At 40.9% G+C, this 25,544-nt stretch overlaps 2 protein-coding genes across 3 annotated transcripts; both read left to right on the top strand.

Annotated features, from left to right (window-relative positions):
- On the top strand, positions 1-11,098 carry supv3l1 (SUV3-like helicase). Its single transcript, XM_079339489.1, has 16 exons — positions 1-489; positions 705-782; positions 1,023-1,130; positions 1,235-1,349; positions 1,486-1,654; positions 2,108-2,219; positions 2,484-2,561; positions 3,310-3,401; positions 3,504-3,684; positions 3,819-3,912; positions 6,455-6,574; positions 6,675-6,774; positions 6,903-6,983; positions 8,396-8,572; positions 9,296-9,444; positions 10,123-11,098. The coding sequence occupies exons 1-16, from the start codon at positions 225-227 to the stop codon at positions 10,550-10,552; spliced, it is 2,349 nt and encodes a 782-aa protein (XP_079195615.1). The 5' UTR covers positions 1-224; the 3' UTR covers positions 10,553-11,098.
- Positions 11,099-11,389: 291 nt separating this feature from the next.
- LOC306820810 (hexokinase HKDC1-like) lies at positions 11,390-23,648 on the top strand. 2 transcript variants are annotated; one of them, XM_079338788.1, is made up of 21 exons: positions 11,390-11,705; positions 14,990-15,152; positions 15,255-15,412; positions 15,517-15,639; positions 15,743-15,838; positions 16,158-16,257; positions 16,915-17,098; positions 17,184-17,339; positions 17,420-17,653; positions 18,160-18,301; positions 18,425-18,581; positions 18,952-19,100; positions 19,221-19,340; positions 19,444-19,539; positions 20,251-20,350; positions 20,512-20,624; positions 20,712-20,875; positions 21,077-21,232; positions 21,440-21,527; positions 22,272-22,417; positions 22,616-23,648. In XM_079338788.1, the coding sequence occupies exons 1-21, from the start codon at positions 11,643-11,645 to the stop codon at positions 22,749-22,751; spliced, it is 2,844 nt and encodes a 947-aa protein (XP_079194914.1). In that variant the 5' UTR covers positions 11,390-11,642; the 3' UTR covers positions 22,752-23,648. The 2 variants fall into 2 exon arrangements, with proteins under 2 accessions (XP_079194914.1, XP_079194913.1); XM_079338787.1 differs by having other exon boundaries at positions 20,709-20,875.
- The last annotated feature ends 1,896 nt before the right edge of the window (positions 23,649-25,544 follow it).

The following is a 25,544-nucleotide window of genomic DNA, read 5'->3' as shown; positions in this document are numbered from 1 at the left end:
TTGCTCAGTATTCACACAGGCACATGTGTGGGCAGCTAAGAAAGAGCGGGTCCTGACCCACGTTGTGTCAGTAGGAAGAGGAGTGTGTTGACCGTCCTCTGTAGCAGGCTGTGTTTTGTCAACTTGATATTGACAGCTGTTGAACAGCATGAAACATATCTAGCACATTATTTTACGTGGCCCACTAAAAGTGCTCACAGTGGGGAGACAGCCGACCCTTAGAAATGTCTGTAAACCAGTGTTTGCGACTCTTTGTTCGGCTTCGACGCCACATTAATCCCCGAGCTGGGAGCCGTCCTGTGTCTTCAGAGTCTGGTTTGTTTCAGACAGAACACCGGGCTTGTTCAGTGGTTTGCTGTCGACATGTTTCATCTCACAACTCGTCTGCAAAACCCCCGGACACCTCTTTGTTTGTCCCCGTCTCTCTGAAGACTGACAGCTCCGGAGATGGAGGTGTGGGAGCAGAACTGAGCCAACCTCTCGAGAAAAGTGAGTAAATACACCTGAACCTATCTGTGAGTTACAAAGTGAGTGTCCTGTGAGTCAAGCACTTCAGATAAGACATTATGTTGTTGCTGTCGGGAGTTTTCCACATATTATGGCTATCAGAGATACACGACTTTTTGTTGTTTTGACATTTGATAACATTGCTGTCTGTGTTTTCTGAGACTTGTTTCTCTTCGCTGTTTGTGTCTGTGATCCAGGTGAGCTGCTGAAAGTTCTGAACAGGTTTTACAAGAGGAAGGAGATGCAGAAGCTGGCAGCAGACGGTGGCCTGGATGGTGAGAAATTTAACTCACATTAGTTCACACTTGTTTTTTCCTAATCTCAGAGCCATGGTAAAAAAAAAACAAAGCCCAATCTGTCAATCTGAGAGTGGTGGGATTTAAACCCATGCTGTACACTTCAAGATCACTTGCATCTCTACGTGGGGCGTGCAAAGTAACCACTAATCTACTGACGCCCCATAACCAGCATGCTTTTGATGGTTAGCATTACCTCTCTTTTTTCCGTGTTCACAGCACGTCTGTTTCATCAGGCCTTCATTAGCTTCAGGAAGTACGCTCTGGAAGTGACATCACTCCCTGCTGACCTGCACATCATCCTTAATGACATCTGCTACGGAGCAGGTTTGTCCATTTTCAGTTATACCCCGAAATACGATCATGTTGATACATGACAATCATCCATTTGAGCGCACCTTTTGTTAAATTAGTTTTTTATTGTACTTCAGGTCATATCGACGACATCTATCCATACTTTCTGCGCCATGCTAAGCAGATCTTCCCTATGCTGGACTGCATGGACGACCTGAGAAAGATCTCAGACCTCAGAGTCCCGGCTAACTGGTACGGCCCTTTTACTCTGAATGATGTTAAACATCTTATGTTGGTTTTACTAATGTGGTAACACTTGTACCTCTACAATATTTAAGGAAGCATGAACTATATAACTGTGGTGACAGAGTGGGTTATATTCTGTCAGGTACCCCGAGGCACGTGCCATCCAGAGGAAGGTCGTTTTCCATGCTGGTCCCACCAACAGTGGAAAAACCTACCATGCCATCCAGCGCTACCTGGCTGCAAAGAGCGCAGTGTACTGTGGCCCCCTGAAGCTGCTGGCACACGAGATCTTTGAGAAGAGCAACAATGCTGTATGTACCTTTTCTCCTCTGTCCTCTGCTCTGTCTAAAGAAGTATTTCACTTACCTGTTCAAAGGTTACACACTAGTTCTACTGCATGATGCTATGATTAAAAAAAAATTAAAAAAAAGAATTTAACCAAAGGGAGATGTGTAAAATCTTATAAATCAGCCCAGTTTAGGTTTAGTCGGAATGTAAGCTCCAGGTATACACGACAAAGACAATAACTCTGGTTCTGCAGCCTTGATTTTCAACCTTTTTTAAAACTACTTATAATTAATCTGACTGTTAAAAATTCTTTTAGTTTTGATGTTCTGTAGGTAATGTTTCTTAATGTTTGTCCTCTTCTATTTCTTATGTCTGAAAGCATCTTTAAGATGTTGTCTTTTCTTCTTCTTCAGCATATTGTACAATCTACTTTTTCTGTGTCTGTATATTAATTGGGTGTATGCTCGTACTCGCAGGGTGTGCCGTGTGACTTAGTCACTGGAGAGGAAAGGACCTTTGTTGACTTGGAGGGTCGAGCGGCTGGTCATGTGGCCTGCACCATTGAGATGTGCAATGTGACAACACCTTGTAAGAAAACACAAAATATAAACAGTAGTATGATATAGCATAAATATCACTTCAACTTGCGTTTGAGCTTGATTCTGTTAAGTTTTAAATCTCAAAGAGTTCAGGGGGTAAGAGGGAGAAAACTGAATCTCTTATTTAATGTGATTGGGATTTTTTTTATTTTTTTTAAACGCCCATTGTTTCTAATGTCACTGTGGTGAAAATACATTTGCCTTGAATATCCTTTTAATGAAATATCATCCATTTGAATTGTTTGTTTTTTAGATGAAGTGGCTGTTGTTGATGAAATTCAAATGATCAGAGATCCTTCCAGAGGTTGGGCCTGGACCAGAGCACTACTGGGTTTGTAACATCTGTGAATGACACGCACGCACACCCCACTTCATGTACTGCTTTGAACATCCTTGGACTTTGGGGGGAAAAAATCATTCAAATGAAAAATTTCAACAGTGTCCTGGCCAAGAATTTCTGATATACAACGTTGTACAAACATAAGAGACATAATTGTAAAACATTTAAAAACGTACAAATTACAAAGCAAAATGGCAAATATTTATCAAGATTGTTCTCAACCAGAGACACGTCAGATCATTAAGTTTAGGCCTTTTTATAATTTCGTTCCTGGTAAAGGGAGCAGCAAACTTCAACTTTTCCCCCACTTTAGTTTTCATCTTTTTGACAACAATGAGAAAAGTTCCTGGGACAGAAGATCCTGTACTTTTCTGACTGAAGAAGTTCAGAAGGTACAAAGGAAGCAGACCTTAAGTATCCTTGTAGATAAGAATCCATGTGTGTGGACAGAAAAGAGCATCAGAGATGTTTATCAAACAAGCAGTGATGAGAACGGTTTTAACATTTGTGTTAAAACTTTAAAGCTCTGAGATACAAAGTGTCCAGAGGATATAAGATTTAAGAATGTTTTCTTGACAAATCACTGTTTTAATCATGATCACATGTAACATGTGGTTGCAAAAGCCCCATTCATCATGATCTATCATGAATTAAGGAATCACACATCAAACACAACATTTCTGTCATTTTCACCCCTCGTTGCCTTACACTTGTTTTCCTTTGAACTCTTCATGTGTAGGTTTGTGTGCAGAGGAGATTCATGTGTGCGGTGAACCTGCAGCTATCGACTTCATCAGAGAGCTGATGTACACGACCGGAGAGGAGGTGGAGGTAAGGCTGTACAGGAGGAAGAGCAGACGGCCACTGCTTTCATTGTTTAAATGATTGCCTTTGGATGACCTCTCTCTCTCTCTCTCTCGTTCTCTGCACTAGGTGCACACATATCAGCGTCTCACTCCATTCACAATCCTCGATCAAGCTGTGGATTCATTAGACAACTTGAGACCAGGAGATTGTATCGTCTGCTTCAGTAAAAATGACATCTACTCCATCAGCAGGCAGATTGAGGTCCGAGGGCAGGAATGTGCGGTCATTTATGGGAGTTTACCTCCAGGTGAGTTTGTATGTGAGGATATATGTTTGTTACAACCCAATATGTCAACTTGGTTTCAGTCATATCGTAGATTTGGAGTTATTTGTAAAGAAACTTTCACAGACACAAAAGTAAAGTGTTTCTATAATTTGCAGGCACTAAGCTTTCTCAGGCCAAGAAGTTCAATGACCCTGATGACCCCTGCAAGATCCTGGTTGCTACTGATGCCATTGGAATGGGCCTGAACCTGTAAATAACATCACACACACCTTAATACTTTGACGTCCCCTCCGCCCCAATATTAACCCTTTGCAGACTGAAAGTGCCTCAGCTTAGCTCAGCCATCCTATTGATTCTACAACAGTGTAATATTGGTGTCCCAGCCTTGCAGAAGCAGAGCACTGCTGGAGCTCCAAAATAGACATGACGTCCTCCATGCACTCGCAAACAGTTTTGTGCTCTCCTGATACAGTGTCGTCGCTGTAACACCTCTGTTACTACCTCCAAACACGACACAGAGCTGGGATCACTTTGATTAAACGTCACAGGGCCATCAATGTTGCAGCTTATAACAGCCGTCTGAATAGGGCTTTAAATAATAAATAGATTTTCACAGCCTTGTTAAGTCAATCTTTCATTTCACAAGCAGCTTTTTATGAATATGTTTCGCCTACTGGTCATTTTTATCTGGAAAGTTCAACATATTAGTTATTAAGTACCTTTTAATTGTTCTGTTGTTTCCCGGCATGTTCAGCATTCACCACTAGGGGTCATCAGACTCATTCAGCTCATAATCCTACCCTGCGCCGCTTTAATGGTCTTTAAACTGTATTTATAGAATTTGATCAGATTTCTATTAAAGCTGCCGTGAGGAGCTTTTAATAGGCTGTGAAATGGACTGAAATTATATTAGATACCTCCTATGGTACAAACAAAAAGACTGCAGCAACTCCATTTAATGTGTCAACTTGGCTTAAAGAGCATATTGCAGGTTAAAAAAAAATTGTAATTAATATTTTATATAGTCTGTTAATGGCTGTAAAATAAGTGGGTTATTTTTTTAATATGTTCTACAACACATAAGTGCTCTAATTTAGAGGAGAAAGTGGCTGTTTTAGCATAGCCGTTTAGAACGTGCTTTTTTTCAACAACGCGTCATATGACGTCACATAAGGGAGTCCCGTTCTCTGACTCTGCTTTGATCGGCTTTATGCGTCTGTGTATGAATGAATGAATGAAGCCTTTATTGCCCCTGGGGTAACTTGTCTTGCACCGAGAGCATCAAGCACTTTACAAACAAACATTTAGAAGGCAGCACAAAAGAATTAAAGCACAAAAAACAGGCTAAAACATGATTAAAGAGGTGTAATGACACGTGGTAGTGAGTGAGAACAGACAGGATGCCTCACTGTAATAGTGTGTAACTTGCGCGGCGCACATCCAGGTGCACAGTGTAAGTGGCTTGATTATTCACAGTGTGTTTTGGTGAATTATTCTCACAACCTCAGAAACGATCGAACAGACACGTTGAATATTTCAGTATCAGACACAAAAGCGTTTATTAATGATTTAAATCTCTGGGTGTTTAACATCAAATATTATATACGCAGCGTTTAATGATTTGATCTGCTGGAATCCTCTGTTATATTCTGTAGTTTGCGCGTAATAGACACCGGACAGTCTGTTTTAATATATGTAGTCATACGATTTATTATAAATCCAACTCTGTTACAAGAGAGCGCGTGTGTGTGTGTGCGCGTGTGTGTGTGTGTGTGTGTGTGTGTGTGTGTGTGCGCAGTGGGGAAAGACGGAACGCGCAGTTTGGAAACGAAACGAAACACAACCTTTACTTCTGTCGGTCCTCTATCCCATTAAAACTTTAAACTTTTTGTAATAGCCTAATATATGTGCACGCATTAAACTGCGGAGTGTGTGTGTGTGTGTGCGCTGTTGTGCATGTTTGTGTGGATTACGTGCGCTGTGAACTCACGTCAGGAGAATCCTGCACCATACACTGTATTTTCTATAACAACGTGAGCACTGGGCTGCATGAGGAATAAACAATAAAGACATGGTGCTGCATTTGCACAGGCCGTGTAATCGGGTTCTATGTCTGTCTGTCTGTCTCTCTCTCTCTCTCTGTCTGTCTCTGTCTCTCGCGCGCGCACAGCGCGGCACCGTAATATGTTGAACGGATTTGCCGTTTTTACAAGCAGCTCCCATACAATGTAAAGGTGAATGATCGTCACTTGCACCTTCTACAAATTGTTTTTGAATTGATTGAATGTGATTACAAACTTTACATAAGCTGATGTGAACACAGCACTCGCCCATATATGGCGAGCTGACACCTGTCACTCGGCAGGAAGCCTGCTCCGGGTCTCTCTTCTCTCCTGAGGCCGTTATTCCTCTAATCCTGCCTGTTTCTGCTCTCTATCACATCTAACAGGTTCAGAATAATAAGCCAGCACATCATTATATGTAAAGAAATACATATTTTCTTCCTATTTATTGACGGGAGTGACACTCGGATCCATGATTTTCTATGTTAAACAGACGGGGATTCAGCGGGACTCCCTTATGTTACGTCACAGCCGAATGCGGAAGTAAAAAGCAAAGACGTGCGAACACGTACTAAAACGTCTCCAGGAGACCCTGTGGGTTATTAATTTCAGAATTTCTTTAAAAACAGTATTGTTAACGTATTTCCCTATGATTAGTTAAGTTTTGTCTTTAACCTGCAATATGCTCTTTAAATCAACCGCCTTCTTCTGTGTCCCCCGCTCTGCAGGAGTATTAAACGTATCATCTTCAACAGTCTGATGAAGCCAAATGTGAATGAGAAAGGGGAGAAACAGATGGAGACCATCAGCACGTCACAAGCTCTTCAGATAGCAGGCCGAGCAGGGAGGTCAGTCACACTCTACTTGTTATCTATATGTTAAGAAGTAAAGGTATTAAACACTTTAAACTTTGTCCAGCTAAGGTTTTTAACTTGCCTCCTCTTTCAGGTTCTCCTCCAAGTTCACAGAGGGTGAAGTCACCACCATGCACAGAGACGATCTGCCTGTTCTGAAGGAAATACTCAGCCACTCTGTGGAGCCCATAGAGGTGATCATTTACACAAACGCACACTAAAACTTTCCCTCTGAGCCCTGAATGAGCCTGTGTGAGTGCGTGCTCTCTCAGTTCATTAGTGAGCTGAAATGTTGTTGCTCAGGTGTTTGTCTCTGTCTCAGACTGCAGGGCTGCATCCTACAGCGGAGCAGATAGAAATGTTCGCCTATCATCTACCTGATGCTACACTGTCCAACCTAGTGGTAAGCACTCGCACGAACTCAGTCACCTCCCTTTTCTTAAGCATTGGAATAACATTATGAGATCATTATGAGCTGAAAATGTCGGACAACATAGCAACCGTGAGTGAAACAGTGAAGGGTGCTCTCCACTCATTGTTTACATTCTTGATGAGTCCTGAGTTAAAAATGTTTTGACTTTAAAACAGAAGTTTGAGAAGAAATTTGAACTTCTGTTTTCAAGTCGATGGTCCACCAAACTATCCTTCAGAGAGTTTCACTACATGTCTATTCAACTGGTGTTGCAGTGCGCTGCTTTCAAACTGTTTTCATAACAGTGGACGGGAGAAGTTTTACTCACTCCACAGGACCTGTTAATTTGAGCTTCAGCATCAGAGGATCTGACATTCAACTTCACGTGTGACAGAAGTTATCAGTGGATGGAGTTTACTCAGCTGTTAATGTTTAATTTTCATCACAAATACATCATGTTGTTGTCTTACACACCAGTATATTGTAAATAAAACATAACGTTGAAGCTTATTGTTGTAACTTTACCTAAATTAGAAACTTCGACATCGCAAATGATCTTCACCTGAACATCTGATACCAAACACAGAGGCTATTCAAGGCAAAGAGATAGATACAGTAGGTAGATATTTTAATGATCCTGAGGGAAATTCAAGACATGCATCACAGTGACATTCAGATACAATATGTTTGTCCTAAATTAAAATAGAGAGATGTTCTTACCCTCCCTGAATTATTTAGATTTAATTTACATAGTCTATGATTTAAATGAGTAGGGATTGTATTTAATTTTATGTTTGAGACATTCAAGACTTTAAGTCAAGCTTAAGTCAGGTCACTTCTTTATTTTTGAAGACTTTACTTTTTAAAGGAGGTGTTTGCACATCCAGCCTTCTCATGAAGTCGGTTTGAAGATATCAAACTTTCACTCCCCACTGACCCGGAGAGGGCAAGCCACCTTTTTACAGTCGAGAACCATGGCCTCAGATTTAGAGGTGCTGATCCTCATCCCAGCTGCCTCGGCAGCGAACCGCCCCATTGTGCGCTGCAGGTCCAGGTTCAATGGAGCCAACACGACCACATCTTCCACTAAATCCTGCAAACTTCTCGTGGTAGGCATCACCAATGTTTGTCAAGAGTGTTCTCAAACGATTTCCCCACCATGATCTTAAGTAGACAATGCTCCACATACTGCGTGAGTCATGTAGTCTGATTAGAAGTCTGTCAATCATCAGCAGTAATGTGCAGAGTCACTCAGCCCGATATCCACTTAAATAAAGTCACACACAAGGCTCAAAATAAGACACATTTCACTGAAGCTACCCAGTTTAAGATTTATGAGAAGCTTCCTCTGCTTCTCCTGACAAACACCGCTACTCTCCTCTGTCTCCATCTCTTCCCTGCAGGACATCTTTGTCAGCCTCTCTCGGGTGGACGGGATGTATTTTGTCTGCAACATCGACGACTTCAAGTTTCTGGCCGACATGATTCAGCACATCCCGCTCAACCTGCGGTCACGCTACGTCTTTTGTACCGCTCCCATCAACAAGAAGCAACCTTTTGTGTGCACCTCCTTTCTAAAGGTGAGGATGAGCACAGGCTAACAAGTGCAGATTGCCCGAGATCAGACGATAAAGAAATAAGGCAGATGAACAAGAACAACAGTCACTGGGTCTATTTGATTCAGAAAAGGTTTCTCATCTTTTGTTCCTCTCTAGGACCGTTTTTCTTTTCTTATAATTTTTAGACTTTATCATTCAGGATTCTTCTGTTTATCAAACATCAAAGATTTATCAAAGATTCAGAGTTGTAAAGAAATATAAGAAGTCGTTTTATGGGCAGTGTACCTTTGCTCCCATACTTTATGGTACTGATAAAACTCGCTCCAGTATTAAAGTTGTTCCTTAACAGCTAACCTTTGAGATTCAGAATCAAGTTGTAACTTCTTACAAAGGTGCTGATTATAGTATGTGTAGAAGAAAGGGGATTCTTGCTTGTGGAGAGACATACACATACACAATACATAAAGTATTTCACAGGTTTAATCATATTTAATATTTCTATATATATTTATAATATAGAATGCTTTTATTGTCATTATACAATCGTACAACAAAATTATTAGAAATTATTATTGTAAATAATGCGCTATAGTGTTGTGTTGCTATCCCTAACTTAATTCTTCATAATTCTCTCGCACTTTTTAAGGACATTTTGAAACAGATTCCCTTTATTTGCTTGTCTGCTATGCATTACAAACCTTTACTTTCTCAATGCCACTGATACCAGTCTCATTTCTCTTTCAGTTTGCCCGTCAGTTCAGTCGAGACGAGCCCCTGACCTTTGACTGGGTCTGTCGCCATGTCAGCTGGCCTCTGGCTGCCCCTAAAAACATCAAAGACCTGGTTCACTTGGAGGCAGTTCATGATGTGTTGGATCTTTACCTCTGGTTAAGGTAACTGCCTGGTATTTAAATTAGATTAGTGAAGGATTTTGATTTGACGGCAGTATATTCTTCTTTATAATTCACATTATTTTTAAAGGGATACTTCATCTATTTGCTTTAAGCTTAGTATCATAGGAAACTTGGTAGTATTTTTGAATGGTTCTACATCCCACCCTCATTTTGCCCTGAGACAAGAAAGCTTCATATTTCTTGTCTGAAAAGGAGCCTCCACAACATGATGTAAATCGTTACTTTGCTTCATCGGAGGCTGATGTAGTTAGAGGGTGTGAAACTACATCGCTAGTTCCTCCTATTTCTGACCCACTGAAGCTACAGACCTATTACAGATCAGTGGGCGGGACCTCACTGCCAGAATCTAAAAGCCGCCATCTTGCTAGAAAGCTACACAGACACAGACATAGTTTGTTTACTGCCAGGAATTTCTTAGATGCCAATTACTTCTGATAGAAATCTCAGAATCATTTGAGAAAACCATATATAGAGCACCCTAGCTTCAGTGGGAGTGGCCTGTGGTGCTTTGCATTCTGGGAGTGCATTGTAGTCGCATTTCTACGGCGTATATGATTCAATACAGATTTCATGTTTGAACAGGTGAATTTTCCCTTTAACAGAATTCTTTCTTTGCTTTTCATCTTAATCCTTATTGTTTCTGTATTTCTTCTGTAGCTACCGTTTCATGGACATGTTCCCAGACACCAGCTTTGTACGAGAAATCCAGCAGGAACTTGATGACATCATCCAACAGGGCGTTCGAAACATCACCCGTCTCATCAAGGCCACAGACCCAACCATCGCCTCCCCTCTGCAGACACTGAGCAGCAAGCACGGGCAGACAGGCACTTACAATGGAGACACAAGCAGTGACTTTTTTAAGGGTAGCAAAAGTGAAAGGTGGCAAAGAGGCTCAGGAGAGATGATTAACAGCTCTCTCGCTAGTCGGCTGGTCAGAGACGGGCTTTTGACTCCCGATCTGCTCCGGCAACTTCAGAGGGAGTGGTCGACAGACAAAAAGCAGGAGGGGAGCAATCAGAGTGCACTCCAAACTGATGATACCAATAATGACAACAAAGGGAAAAGAAAGAAGAAAAAGAAATGAAGAAACAATGTTGGTAAATGTACATGAGCAAAGAGGTTTCAATGGACATCATAAATTGAATTTATTAAACCTACCTGTTATTTAAACTTTGGATAATATCTGGTGGTTTGTTTTAAATTACCCTGGATTTAAACCTTTCAAATTGGATGTATTCACAGTTCAAGCGCAAAAATTATTTAGAAAAACTCTCAGTCATCCATAGTGTGTTTGATTATGTTCAGTCAACTTGAAACTGAGATTAACATAAACGTGATCAGAGGGCTGTCATATCATTGACTTCTTTAACTGTGCTAACGACTGATGATATGTTTTTTGACCAGGGAACATTTTAAAAAATCTACTGTATGCATGTTCTGCATTGAAATCAGTTCACTGTCCCTTTGCTCAGCACACTGAAAAGTCAAACCTCTGAACAGCATGAGTTGGATACAGTCACATTTAATGGAGCAGTTTAAACAAACTGTAAATGTATATACAGATAGGATGACACGATTTTTCTTGTTTGTGTATTGTTTATTAAAAGAATATTATGTTTTAAATATCTTATATTCATGTTTATTTTGAGATATAAGGCACACAAAAAGACCCAATGTTACAGGGTTAAAAACTGACTGAAAAGAAAAATGCATAAAGGGTCTCACTACCTAATAGCGAAAAGTTTAATTGAGTCAAATCAATTAAATACACATTTTTATTTCGGCCTTAGGACTTCAATGAATCACCTTTTTGACCTTAGGTGTCTGCAGATGTTTAGTTAAACTGCAGTTGAGGTCATCAGACACTTGATTGAAAACAATAAGCAGACTGGGTTGGGCAGTAAGATATGACGATTAGATGATATAGTTGGAGAGTTGGGTTTGGCATGTTAATCATTGAGTTAGAGCCAAGGTTGATCTGCTCACTGACTCAGCAAAACTAAACTATCAGAGCAGGAAAACAGGGAAGATATACTTTGAATTTCATTGTGTACAAAGTGAATGTGTGTTATTTTTTTAACCATGTTTCAGTTGAGTGTGTGCAGCTGTGTGCACTGATAGAGGAATACAGAGAACTTTACAAAACAACTTGAAGTTTTCAACGAGTTGTCAAGATGTTGGCTGTTCATCTTGTTGCCTTCTTTTTTTCCAAACTTCAGGAAGATCCCACAAAGAAGGTAAGAGATAATCCACAGGGTTTCATCATTCATACAATTTATCAAACCTTTTCTTTCAGCAGCAGTGTTTTCCATCAGATTTTAACACTCATTTCAGGCGTGTTTGCCTTTAGTAGATACTACAGCTTTAAAAAGACAGTGGGAGATAACGTGCATCAAAATGGAGTCAGGATCGAAAGTGGAACCTGCCGCCAGTTCTAAAAGCACTGCAGCCTCTCTTTATGTCACAGGGAACCTGTCCTACTAACTAACTAACTAAACGTGCACCCTGTTATTTTTTTCACCATTACAGAAATAGAAATGTGTTGCAGAGATGGTGATCTTAGATGAAAAAGATTGCTGTCAAGTTTTAAAAGCAGAATGGGAACATGTTAATAACATTTTTACAAGGTAAATTTGCATTCAGTATCTCCTGCTGAAAATGTGTTCAACTGCCTCAGTTTGATACTTTACTATAGTTCTGTGTCATTAACTCAGGGAACTTCATGCAGAATTAAAAATGCAAAATTAAAAGGATAAAGTGAAATCCTGTTATTTTTATGAATAAAATCAGACCTGTTTGCAACCAGGTTTACTAAATCAGAAGCCATGGGTTGTAATTGTATGTTCATAATACCCAAAATCGTTAATAACTCTTTCACAGTGTGTCATTTTTGAGCAATAATTAACTTCTTTTACTGGCAGTGAATACTTTCTCCTCCTTATCAACAACAAAGGTAAAAAGATAAAAGGTGGACTATTTTTTGTGAGTTTTTATTCAATTTCTATTTTTCCCAACATCCATTCATCCATTTTCTACCGCTTATCCGGGGTGGGGTCGTGGGGTCACAGGGGTGCGGGGGCAGCAGTTTATGCAGAGACGCCCAGAATTCCCTCGCCCCAGACACTTCCTCCAGCGCTTCCAGACCCCGAGGCGTTCCTAGGCCAGCCGGGAGACATAGTCTCTCCAGCATGTCCTGGGTCTACCCTGAGGCCTCCTCCCGGAGGGAAATACTGAACCAGGGAGGCGTCAAGGGGGCATCCGGACCAGATGCCCGAACCACGTCAGGTGACTCCTCTCGATGTGGAGGAGTAGTGGCTCTACTCGGAGCTCCTCCCTGGTGACTGAGCTCCTCACCCTATCTCTAAGGGTGCGCCCAGCCACCCTACGGAGGAAGCCCATTTCAACTTCTTGTATCCGGGATCTCGTTCTTTCGGTCATGACCCAAAGTTCATGACCATAGGTGAGGGTAGGAATGAAGATCGACTGGTAAATCGAGAGCTTCGCCTTTCGGCGTAGCTCCTTCTTCACAACGACAAACTGATACAGCAACCGCATGACTGCGGACGCAGCACTGATCCGTCTGTCGACCTCGCACTCCTTCCTCTCCTCACTCCTGAACAAGACCCTGAGATACTTAAACTCCTCCACTTGGGGCAAGGACTCCCCACTGACCCGGAGAGGGCAAGCCACCTTTTTACAGTCGAGAACCATGGCCTCAGATTTAGAGGTGCTGATCCTCATCCCAGCCGCCTCGGCAGCGAACCGCTGCCCGAACAGGACGCAACGGGGGACACGGTTGAACTCCTTCTCCAGGTCCACAAAGCACATGTGGACTGGTTTGGTGAACTCCCATGAACCCTCGAGCACCTGATGGAGAGTGTAGAGCTGGTCCAGTGTTCCACGGCCGGGACGAAAGCTGCATTGTTCCTCTTGGATCTGAGGTTCGACCAACAGCTGGATCCTCCTCTCCAGTACCCTGGAATAGACTTTCCCAGGGAGGCTGAGGAGTGTGATTCCTCGGTAGTTGGAACACACCCTCCGATCCCCCTTCTTGAAAAGAGGGAGCGCTGTCCAACACCCCTCCCAGGGACTTCAAGAAGGCCAGGTACTCTGCACTGCTGTTCAGGCTGTAGGGTGAGACAACAGTAAGAGACCTGTCCCCTTCCCAAAGGCATAGGGACACGACCCTCTCGTTCACTGGGGTAAACTCCAACATATGGCGGCTGAGCTTTGGGGCTATGAGCAAGCCCACAACAGCCTGCCGCATCTAACCGTTACTCCAGAGAAAGAGTCCAGCTCCTCTTGAGGAGCTGGGTTCCAAAGCCCAAGCTGTGCGTGGAGGTGAGCCCGACTATATCGAGCCAGTACTTCACCACCTCCCGCACAAGCTCAGGCTCCTTCCCAAAGGCCAGAAGCCGTGTCCGGGGATCAGGTCGCCGAAGCCCCTGCCCGCCGACTGCCGCCACGCTGCACCTGATCCCTACGGTTTCCTCTGTGGATGGTGGGTCCACAGGAGGACACACATGTGTCGTCCGTTCGGATTGGGCCCCAACAATAACAAACAATACATCAAGACAACCGAAACTGAAAATAAAATGGCATTAAAAGAGTTTTAAATACACCTGCACACATATATGCCTATTATTATACATGTGCTTATACGCGCACCTTAAGAAAAAACACAAAAGAACAAAATAAAACATAGAGCCTAACAAGATTGGCGGATAGTATGAAAAAAGAAGAAAAAAAAACAATTGTTCCAATAGCAGTAGTCCATTATCAGAGTCCCTTGATGAATGTGATGTCGTTCCCCCACTTAGCGTGGTATCTCTCAACCTGGTTAGTTAGTCTAAAAGAGAGACCCTCATGAGCTGCCAGTATGCCCAACTGTGAGAACCACACCCTGACTGGTTGTAATGTTGTTGTATTCCATTGTGAAACTTTGAGTTTTAAAAGATGGACTTTTTAAAAAGTTAAATTTTTTATTATCTAAAACTGCTGTTGGGGGGAAGGTGTCAGATAAAGTGATTAACAGGTAAAAAATAAAAACATTTAAAGCAAAACTGACCAATGAGAGGTATCTGATTGTATGAAGAAAGCAGAGATTTTGTTTTAGGCAAAAAATCAAACCCAAAAGTCTTTTTTTGTCCACATCAGGCACCAGAATGGACACAAACTGAAAGTGCTTTACAGGAGAGTTAAATGAAAGTCAAACAGCACCCACACTGTGACATCCAGCCAGGTGCCTCCACAGAGTGACCTTGTCCCCTTCACATGCTCTTTTATTGGGATTTGACATTATGATGCTAAATAACATTGGCAGCATTCTCTACAAATCCAAAATGGCCAAAATCAAACGCGTATTGCAGTGTTATTCCTTTTTGTGGTGAAAAAAGACTGATTAAGATGTTACAGAAAAAAGAGCAGACAAAGAGATTGATTTGTGTTTTCTCACTATCCCAGTCCAGTTAAAGGGAAAATAAATCAGAATTTCTAGTCCATCTTTGCCCTGTGTTTCTAGGTGGATCGGTTCTTGTATACGATGCGACTCCATGACGACCAGCTTAGAGACATTTCGGCTCGTTTCCAGGCTGAAATGAAGAAAGGGCTTTCATCTAAGAGCAACGCCGCAGCAGCTGTTAAGATGCTGCCAACACATGTTTGCTCCACCCCTGATGGATCAGGTTCGCCTCATTAACAGTTTTCAGAGCTGTAGGTTGTTCCAAAGAAATATATAACATACACACAGATATTTATTTTTCCTCTCTCTTCTTTTCTCCGCGCAGAGAAAGGACAGTTCCTGGCGTTGGATCTTGGAGGGTCCAAGTTTAAGGTGCTCCAAGTGAAAGTGAGGGAGGGTATGGGGATCAGGAAAGGAGGAGTGGAGATGGAGGAGAAGACCTACCCGATACCCAAAGAGCTTCTGACTGGGAGAGGAACAGAGGTAAGGAGGTGCAAAAGAGGAGGTGATACACATAAAACAAAAAATATATATCATTTATAATTTAAACCCTGAATTGTGTTACTTCTTCTTTTCTTTGTATGCAGCTCTTTGACCATGTATCAGAGTCTCTGAAGGACTTCATGCATGAGAAAAACATCAGCATGAAGAAGAAACATCCTCTGGCTTTTACTTTCTCATTCCCATGTGAACAGTCCAGCTTGGATCAGGTAAACAAATCACAAACATTTGTCTAGTTTTCATGTGTTATTGTTTATTGCTGAATGTGTTGTTGTTGTTTATTGAGTTGTTATTTCCTTTCTTCATCTGCAGGGATTATTGTTGAACTGGAGTAAAAAGTACCGGGTCAGAGGTCTTCAGGGTAAAGATGTGGTCCAGGTCCTCAGAGATGCTATCAACAGAACTGGGGTTCGTCATCTGTTTGACACATCTGACATTTGTTAGTCATACCTGAGGATCATTTTCTTAGCATGTAGCTAAAACAAATTAATTTTGAAAGAAGCACAAGTTAATAAATATAACTCATACCTTAGGTTGTTGAAATGTTTACAATGAGTGTCAGATCTGACAGAATACAGTGAAACTGTAGGATTGTAGAAAAACCCAATCAAGTGTATAATACTGATAACCTCCTCCATTGGTCAACACTTTCCTGACTGCAATGCATCTTAACCCTGAGTAATATGTTCAAACTTTGTTGTGGTTGTCTCTGTCATTCACTCTGCAGGGTATGGATGTCGAGGTGTTAGCCATGGTTAATGACACTGTAGCAACCATGATGACCTGCGGTTTTGATGACGACTACTGTGATGTCGGTCTCATCATTGGTGAGTGCATTCATGCAATTAATGAAGCACTCAGTTAAAATGCTAAAATCTCCTGGACTATAAAGAATGATTAGTTAAATTACAACCACCAGCCTGTTTTCACTGTTTGAAGTAGAAAATAATGTATTGATCATCTTATTATAAAATATGTTTGTGCTGCCAGGAAAGGTTCCTAAATTGTTGAAGTGAGGAGACAAAAATAACTACAAATTACACAACTGACTCAATATATCATATATGATATAAATTTAAAAAAAACAAAACAAAAGCTGGCTCAAATGTATCAAAAACTGACACTCCTAAGAATCAGAGCTGATCAGTCTGTGACTGAACTTCCTCTGTTGAATCACGTCCAGGGTGATCCAGTCACTGGTTGTAGAACTGCTCCCTCTAGTGGTTAAGTGTCTTCATGCATGAGCATGAGGATTTGTATACCATTTTTGAACTTCTTTGATTCAACCTTTTCAGGTCTCGACAATTTCTCAAGAAAGGAAGATAGTTGTTGGATTAAAGTTATGATAAGAATTAGGGTAGAGATAAAAACATTTTATCTGTTCAGGATTGGATCATTTAGCCAAGTTTACCATGATATTGTACTTAAAGGATAGAAAATGAACAGTGTTAATGAATGCATGGGTATCCTACATGTGTGCCTAGGTACAGGCACAAATGCATGCTACATGGAGGGTCTACGTAACATCGACCTGGTGGAGGGAGACGAGGGCAGGATGTGTGTGAACACTGAGTGGGGGGCCTTTGGAGACGACGGGGCTCTAGATGATTTCATCACTGAGTTTGACCGAGATGTGGATGCAGCGTCTAGCAACCCAGGAAAACAAATGTGATGAAAGCAGAATTTCCCATCATACTGTACAGCAATATTGAAATAATTTTCACCTTAAACCTGTTTGTTTCTGTGTTCGTAGCTTTGAGAAGATGGTCAGCGGGATGTATCTGGGTGAGATTGTGAGGTTGGTGGTATTAAAGATGGCTAAACTTGGACTTTTGTTTGATGGCCATGTTTCTGAAGCCCTGAGGACTAAAGGAAAGATCACCACTGCAAATGTAGCAGCCATGGAGGAGTGAGTTATCACTCTGTATCTCCCTCTGTTCTTTTTACACTCCAGAAAACAGTAACACCATCGAAATGTGTCTCTTTCAGTTACAAAAATGGTCTGACGAACACCAAAAACCTCCTCATGCACCTTGATCTGAACCCATCAAAGGACGACTGTACTGCTGTTCAACATGTCAGCACCATAGTGTCCTTCAGGTCCTCCAATCTGGTGGCTGCAGGACTGGCGGCGATATTAACACGAATCAGGCAAAACCGTCATTTAAGGACACTAAGGATCACTGTAGGTGTGGATGGAACCGTGTACAAGACACACCCACAGTAAGTTATTATGGAAGTATATGACAAAAATCGAATTCCAATGCTGGTACCTCACATTAGGTACTGTTGACAAAATTACATTACAAAGGATTGGAGTGAACATAACGCTTGACAGGTTAAAATGTCACTAAGACAGAGGACAGTAAAATCCTGCCACAACTCAATATACAAAAGGAGACAAGTTTGAACACAAATCAAGTTCATATGTACGTATATGCAATGCAGTTGAAATAGACAACACTGAGTCCAGCTTAGCCGATAAAGCAGAGGCTGGTGGGAGAGCTGGTGGGAGAGCTTAATAAGTCAAAACCGGATTTCCCTTCCTAAATGTTTAGAAATAAGTCAATCTAAAAGTAACTAGGGTTATCTCGAATAATATTATCTATAAGGTAAATTCACCACATTTGATACTGAGAACAGCATTATGAATTCTTATTCTAACTGATCCATATTATGGTTTCTGTTCAAATGAATATGAAGGTAACATTAGCCTCTTTCCACTCCAGGTATCCTAAACGTCTTCATAAAGTAGTGCGCAGGTTACTTCCTGAGTGCCATGTCAGGTTTGTCCTTTCGGACAGTGGCAGCAGCAAAGGAGCAGCTTTAGTTTCTGCAGTTGCCCAGAGACTGGCATCACGAAGGAAACAGGTGAGGCTGTGTTTCTGTACTGTATGAGACTGCGAAAAAGTGTACAAACATACACGCTTACATACTATTATTATTATTATCTATACGTAATAATAGACAGTGTCTATGTAACTTGTGTTCCAGGTGGATGAGACACTGTGTCCATTCAGACTGAGCAGAGAACAGCTGCAGTTGGTGAAAGCCAGGATGAGGGCGGGGCTAGAGGCCGGGTTGAAGACTAAAGGCCCGTCTACTATCAAGATGCTGCCCTCTTTTGTGTATCACACACCTGATGGAACAGGTCAGCACTTAATCTAGAACACTCACAATGAGAAAATCTTTTTCATGATATGTAAAGTTTTCCAAAGCCTTCATTTTCACTTTTAAATATTGCACCTGCAGGCTCTTGGAGAGTTTATTTCCAGTCTGTGCCCTTTTGCATCGCCGCAAGATTTTGATTGTGTTATTTGTGTCTTTGCCTCTTGTGTTTAATCAAGTATGTGGATGCTGAACAAGTACATTGTATGATAATACTATCTTCAAGACAAAACAACGTTTTTAAACATTATATTTTTATGTATAATTGGAGGGAGATGATGAATGAAATGAACAGATTAGTCAGAGACAGAATACAGTAAACTATATGTTCTTTTTTGGGGGGTTTTCTCCAGAGCATGGAAAGTACCTTGCCTTGGATCTTGGAGGAACAAACTTCAGAGCAATGCTGGTGAACTTTAAAAAAGGTTTCCAAGAGAATGCAAGACTTTACCATAAGATCTACACAATCCCACTGGAGATAATGCAGGGAACTGGAGAAGAGGTAGGGCATGTTTGTTTAAGATATAGTACCATTACATATGCACAGACTGATCAATCAAACACCTCCTTGACTTTTTTCCATAAAGCTCTTCCTTCTGTCTCTGCCTCTTTCCTTCTATAGTTGTTTGATCATTTAGTGCAGTGTGTTGGTGACTTCTTGGACTACATGGGGATGAAGAACGCTCATCTCCCTGCAGGCTTCACCTTCTCATTTCCTTGTGAGCAGACGGCTATTGATACAGTAAGTGTGTAAATCTGGGATTAAGTAAATTCATTTAAAGGCAGTTTAAAGATCCCAAAGAGAACAAATAAGTTGGTCATTTTAACTTTTGTACATTCTGTAGGGCACGTTGGTGAGCTGGACCAAAGGCTTTAAGGCCACAGACTGTGAAGGACAGGATGTTGTTGAAATGCTGAGGGAGGCCATCAAGAGACGCAATGTGAGTACAAAAGAAGGAAGTGATGACCTTGATTTCTAAGAAATCTTATCAAATGCTGCAAGACTTCTGAAAATCTTTTGACTTTTTTTCATGCAAGTAAGAAACGAGAGTCGAAGTCATAATGACAAATTATCTCAAATCCTACTCCATGACTCTCTGACTATATCCTCATTCTCAGAGTGTGTTCTTCTACTGTTCATTATTTCAGCCTTTAAAAACAACAAATAAATCTATGTGTTGGTACCTACAGTGCCCTGGTATTCACCCCCATTAGACAAATTATTTGGGGTTGTATGTAACTGATAAAACTGAATATTGAATATCACTTAAGATGCAAAGGGTGATATTACTTGATTTTTCGAAATGATTTACAGTGAAAATGTTTAAAAAGCTTTGAGTACATTCAGATAAAATTTAATTTGAATTCCAGGTTGAAACCTTTTACATCTTTGGAAGTCCAACTGGGGTTAAAACTAATGAAGTAATGGACCTGTATGAAGTGTCTGCGTAGGTTCTCAGTCGTCACGTAAAGTCGAAGCTTGATCCAAAGGCAACTTAAACCGACTTCAACCAAGTCCAGTTGCCTTTGGCTCAGAATTAACCTGTATAAAGTCATGTCACACAATAATTGCTGGGCCAAGAAGCAAAATAAAAAAAAAAGTGATGTGTGTGTATCTGGGTGTTCTTTTGATTGTTTGATTGTGCCTGTAGGAGTTTGACTTGGACATCGTAGCCGTGGTTAATGACACCGTTGGGACCATGATGAGTTGTGCATATGAAGACCCTCAGTGTGAGATTGGTCTGATTGCTGGTATGTGACCTACAGACAGATCATGTTGGCTGGTTTTCATTTCACAATTTAGATTGGGATTATATTTATGGACTGTTCATGTTCAAAGATGATTCTTTTCATTTCATATTTGAAGTTCTTTCTCTGAGACAGCAAATGAAGCTTCTGATGGTGTTTCACAGGAACGGGCACTAATGTGTGTTACATGGAGGAACTGAAGAACATTGAGAAGACTGAACAGAAGACAGTAAGAGGAAACAGAGAAGAGGGAAAACCAAAAGGAGAGGAGGATAAGGTTGAAAAAGTCTTATGAGTAAGATGAGGTTACGTTAATTGAATATTTACACAAGTTAGACCACTTTTTTGTGTCTGCTTGCAGCAGGGTGATGATGGGTCTGAAGGAGAGAAGGGAGGTGATGCTGAGATACAAAAGATGTGTATAAACACAGAGTGGGGGGGCCTTGGTGATGATGGCTCTCTGGATGACATCATCACGCCTTATGACTGTGAGGTGAACCAAAACTCAGTGAACCCTGGGAAACAAAGGTTAGAAACCCTCACAGTGTTGGTGTCTGTTTGTGACCGCCTGAGTGTGTTCATTGTTCCTTCACTTATTTTTAAGGTCGCTATGAGCTAATGTGTTTCGGTAACCTGAACTTCATACTTTTTAGGCACATGTTTGTGTTTGTGTTGCAGGGTTTATCTGATTTTGAAAAAATATGTCAATTGGCTTGTGTGAATTTTCAGGTTTGAAAAGCTTACCAGTGGGATGTATTTAGGAGAAATTGTTCGTCAGGTGTTGTTGGATTTAACCAGAGGAGGTTTGCTGTTCAGAGGACACGTCACTGAAGCTTTGAAAACAGCCGGAATATTTGAGACAAAATACTTGTCACAGATCGAGAGGTAAGAGAAACTGCCTGTGTGTGTGTGTGTGTGTGTGTGTGTGTGTGTGCGTTCGCGTGTGTGTGTGTGTGTTTGTGTTTTAGTGTCAGACATTTGAGTTTTGTAAAATTTGTGAAAATGCATATTAAATCTCTGAATGCACTCATCTTCTTGCCAGTGTGTGACGAACATTGTAACTGTGAACATCCACTGTGTGTCTCCCTCTAGTGATCGCCTGGCTCTACTGCAGGTCAGATGTATTCTACAGCATCTGGGGCTCGACAGCAACTGTGATGACAGCATCATTGTTAAAGAGGTATATGAATTAAAATATGAGCAGCTGTTTTCCAATTAAGTTTTAGACTTTATTTTATCAACTTGTAGGAAATTTTCCTTTTAAATAAAATGCAATTACCAGTACAGGATCGAACATATTATTTTATGTAATAATAATGTCTAAATAATGTACCTGAGGATGCAGGACATCTGTAGATATAAGTGATTTTCTTTGATATTTAAGCATTCATAACAGTATTATATTAGCTTCTGACAAACAGAGTGCATTTTACTAGTTTATCCAACTGCATACAACATACATATGTTTGACATCTTTAGTCTTCTCACAGCAGATTTATTCATTGCCGGAAGGTCACAGGTCTAACTGATAACCTTATTCTTAATGTATGTCAAACATCCAATATGAATGTAAATTATAACTTTTCATTTATCCGTCAGTACATAGGCCATAAGAAAACTAATGTGACACATAACCTTTAAACCTTATTTTTAACAGTTATAAGTTATTCTGAGCTTTAGAAGAAGAAAGCCGCAGAATAGCACAATTGTGCAACCATGTTTTATTGTCTCAAGTCTGTCTAAAATGTCAGAGAGAGGTTAAGAGATTGCATTTGTATGAACTACAGTACAATCTCACTTTTGGATTTAGTAACATTTATCTCTCCTGGCTGAGGAGTGATGTGATATTTTTTGACTGGAGACTGTGGCACCAACAGTCTGTTTAGTGTTGCAATGTTCTGATAAAGTTTTCATTGTAAAACAGGTATGTGGAGCTGTGTCACGTCGGGCAGCTCAGCTGTGTGGGGCCGGCATGGCAGCAGTGGTGGATAAGATCAGAGAGAACCGAGGACTGGACCATCTGAACATCACTGTAGGGGTGGACGGGGCTCTCTACAAACTACATCCTCAGTATGTTGGGCTTTCTTGGTTCTTATGGTGGTGTGAAAGTACTGAAAAGGGTTTGATTCGAATAAATGCATTGATGTTTTTATTTGTACGTAAGAGCTACTTCAAGTATCTCCCCTCTTAATAATATTTCTTCAACTTACTTTTTCAAAAACTGAATTTAGAATTTATGTTTTCTTCTTCTGTTGTTGTTGTTTCTAGTTTCTCTCGAGTCCTTCAAGACACTGCCAGGCTTTTGGCTCCTCAGTGTAACGTGACCTTCCTGCCATCAGAGGAGGGCAGTGGGAAAGGTGCTGCTCTCATCACGGCTGTTGCTCGACAGAAGCAGAATATGTAACTACACGACTGGAAAAAAGGATTTTAATGGAGTTTTATATTCACGTTCTTCTAAGTTTGGAAAACTCACTTCCTTCTGCAATGTTATGTCCTTCAGTGATGTGTTGCCTCTGAAGCTCTGATAAAACCAGATTCAACAACATCCTCTTTACACCTGACAGCAGAAGTAACTCATCTAAAGCACATGACACATGCTGATCCCAAAAAGGTTTTCCAGACAAATAGCCTATTTTTTTCTGCATTGTGCAACCAGCTAAAATAATAACACTGCTGCCAGGGATTATATTTCAGTCAGGAGAGATATTTAAAGAACTGAATAAAAAATATTGGATTTTACAAAATGAACACAAATCTGATCAGCCAGAATCTCTGCTGAGAAAAGCTTCTTATTCATCCTTTATTTTTTTATTCTCTAATATTTTTTTGTGGACAACAGGATTCCAATAATATAAACATTTAATTGGCCTATATATTTGTTCCTTTATGCTTAAAAAAATCCTTCGACATTCAAACTAATCCGGAGTTGGACCTGCCATCCACTGATTAGTCATTCATACGCAGGCTAAGTGTTGGTTTTGGAAAGACAGGCTGCTAACAGTAGACCTTGCAGACTAATCTAAATGGCACTTACATTGAGACCAAATCAATTATTAAACAATTAAACAAAATACTGCGCCTTCTGAAAATGTGTTCCCATTCTCTGACTGTACTCACACTGCTCCATTATTCTGTTTGTGTGCACTTATTCTTCTGATTCGAATGATTACTGTGCATAATTTCAGATTGTCTTCCTAAAGAATAGACAAAGGAAAGAGAGGGAGTGTATTGATGAAGGGTTGGAGGAGGACAGGAATGCTTCTGACCACATTTTCCAGCAATAAAAACAACCAGCACTCTGTTCTGTCAGTCTGGACTGAGTCTCTGTCCTTGTGATTGCCTGACTGTCTCTCTATTCTCTGTCTGCCTGTCAATCTGTCTGTCTGAGTGCCTGTTCATCTGTACTGTTTAAATCTGTCCTCTTGATCTGTCTTGCTGGATCTTTGCCCAGTTGCCTCTGTCTTCATCTGGCTGTCTGCATCCTGAAACAACTGTGCAGGTGTAAACACAAAGAAATCCTGAAATGCATTTTGCTATTTTTCCAAGACTATTTCAGTGCTGTCAAATGACAACATTTTAGAGTATACAGTATTCCTGCGGAAGACAAACTGTTGTAAAAATGATTGTTTATTGTCAAAAAAAGTTTTAGTCTTAATCCCAGTTGTGGATTTGACAGTGCTGGACAGGGAATTAGCAAAGCAGGGGATTTGCGCTAATCCATTCTGATAGAAATAGATGTTGTTTTTAAAATGAGCGTGCCAAAGCATCAGGAAAGAAAAAGTGAATGCAGCAAGCAATGTCAGATGGCTTAAACAAAGGAGGAAGGAAATGTATTGAGACAGGATGCGTGCTAACACGAGTGAAACAGAGGCTAATCTGACAGGGATTAACATGTTACAATTCTACCATCTGAGTGCTACGTCACACTTACACACACACAGACACACACAACTGTAATCCCACACCGTCCTAGTGGTGACCTATACAGCTAAATCACACCAGCACTGACTCTGCAGCTTTAATGCACACACACACACACACACACACACACACACACACACACACACACACACACACACACTGTGGGGCTGCTGAATCTGCAGCTCGTGCAGTACGTCATATTTAGGTGACTGATACAGTAACTTTACAGTACAGTAACTTTTGTTTCCTCTCACATTGTGGCACTACTTGTTCACTGTCTCTGCCTCCGTGTTTCTTTATATCAGTCTTCTTCTTTTCCTCTCTTTTGTACACCTCACCTTTAATGTAAATCAACGTCTTGTTCCAAGTTATATTCTGGTTAAAACGATGCCTAACACACATTCCTTCTTGGGATCATCAGGAAGCAAGGTGTGTGAGCCACGTTGTCTTTGTGAGTGTGTTTGTGTGTAAGTTCAAGGCTCTGTGAGCATGTCTTTGTCCCCAATGTAAGCCAACAATAAGTGCTTTGACAAATATAAACACACACACACATACACACACAAAAGCACAACAGATGAGAGAGTTTGGACTCTGGCTTTTCAGAACCTATAAAGGGACAATCTCTGGCCTTTTCCTGGAGGTCTTCTGCTCTGTCGTTGTTGTTTTTTTTAATCTGGTGTTTGTCAGGGAACACAAGCTTAACTTTTTGAATCTTCATCCATTTATTGCTTCTAAAGATCCAATGCAGGGAAACTTCAAGCCTGGATTTGAACCTTCAATTGGAATGAACACTGGAAAAACGAGATGCCACAATGATATGAAACAAATTCATTTTGGCAACAGATGGATGCAACCTCCACTTGATCGATGGAAAACGTTATTAATGAAGGTAATTCAATTATCTGCATGGTAACTTAATCTGGAGGATTTTACACTGCCAGGGTTATTTGTCTATTAACTGCTGGTGGGATTAGTTATGATGCTGCTGCTGTTGTTGCTGGAGGTATAAGGATTGAGAAACAGAAGTATACTTATGCATCTGCAGAAAGGCAAAGCAAACAGATTCTGGAATTGGACGATGCTGAAGATGTTGGAGGCTGAGCATGAGTGTGTACATAAAATATATTGCGCTATCATGTAGCATACTGCAGAGATGTTCGACACTATTAGGCTCAAGAGAACATCTCATTAAAGACAATATTTCACAGTAGTCATTATGACATGAACACATTGACTTATTTTGTGCTTTTTTTAAACTCACCACATTTGTCTGGGT

Source organism: Symphodus melops, assembly GCF_947650265.1.
Source record: "Symphodus melops genome assembly, chromosome: 3".
NCBI lineage: Eukaryota > Metazoa > Chordata > Actinopteri > Labriformes > Labridae > Symphodus > Symphodus melops.
This window is presented reverse-complemented; position numbering and strand designations above follow the sequence as displayed.

Excerpts from the sequence above, each read along its gene's own strand:
- supv3l1 (XM_079339489.1), top strand. The coding sequence starts at position 225 with ATGTCTGTAAACCAGTGTTTGCGACTCTTTGTTCGGCTTCGACGCCAC. Across the intron at positions 490-704 it reads GAGCCAACCTCTCGAGAAAA|GTGAGCTGCTGAAAGTTCTG; the intron begins GTGAGTAAATAC and ends TCTGTGATCCAG. Across the intron at positions 2,220-2,483 it reads GTGCAATGTGACAACACCTT|ATGAAGTGGCTGTTGTTGAT; the intron begins GTAAGAAAACAC and ends TTTGTTTTTTAG.
- LOC306820810 (XM_079338787.1), top strand. The coding sequence starts at position 11,643 with ATGTTGGCTGTTCATCTTGTTGCCTTCTTTTTTTCCAAACTTCAGGAA. Across the intron at positions 17,654-18,159 it reads GTGTACAAGACACACCCACA|GTATCCTAAACGTCTTCATA; the intron begins GTAAGTTATTAT and ends TTTCCACTCCAG. Across the intron at positions 18,582-18,951 it reads TCACACACCTGATGGAACAG|AGCATGGAAAGTACCTTGCC; the intron begins GTCAGCACTTAA and ends GGTTTTCTCCAG.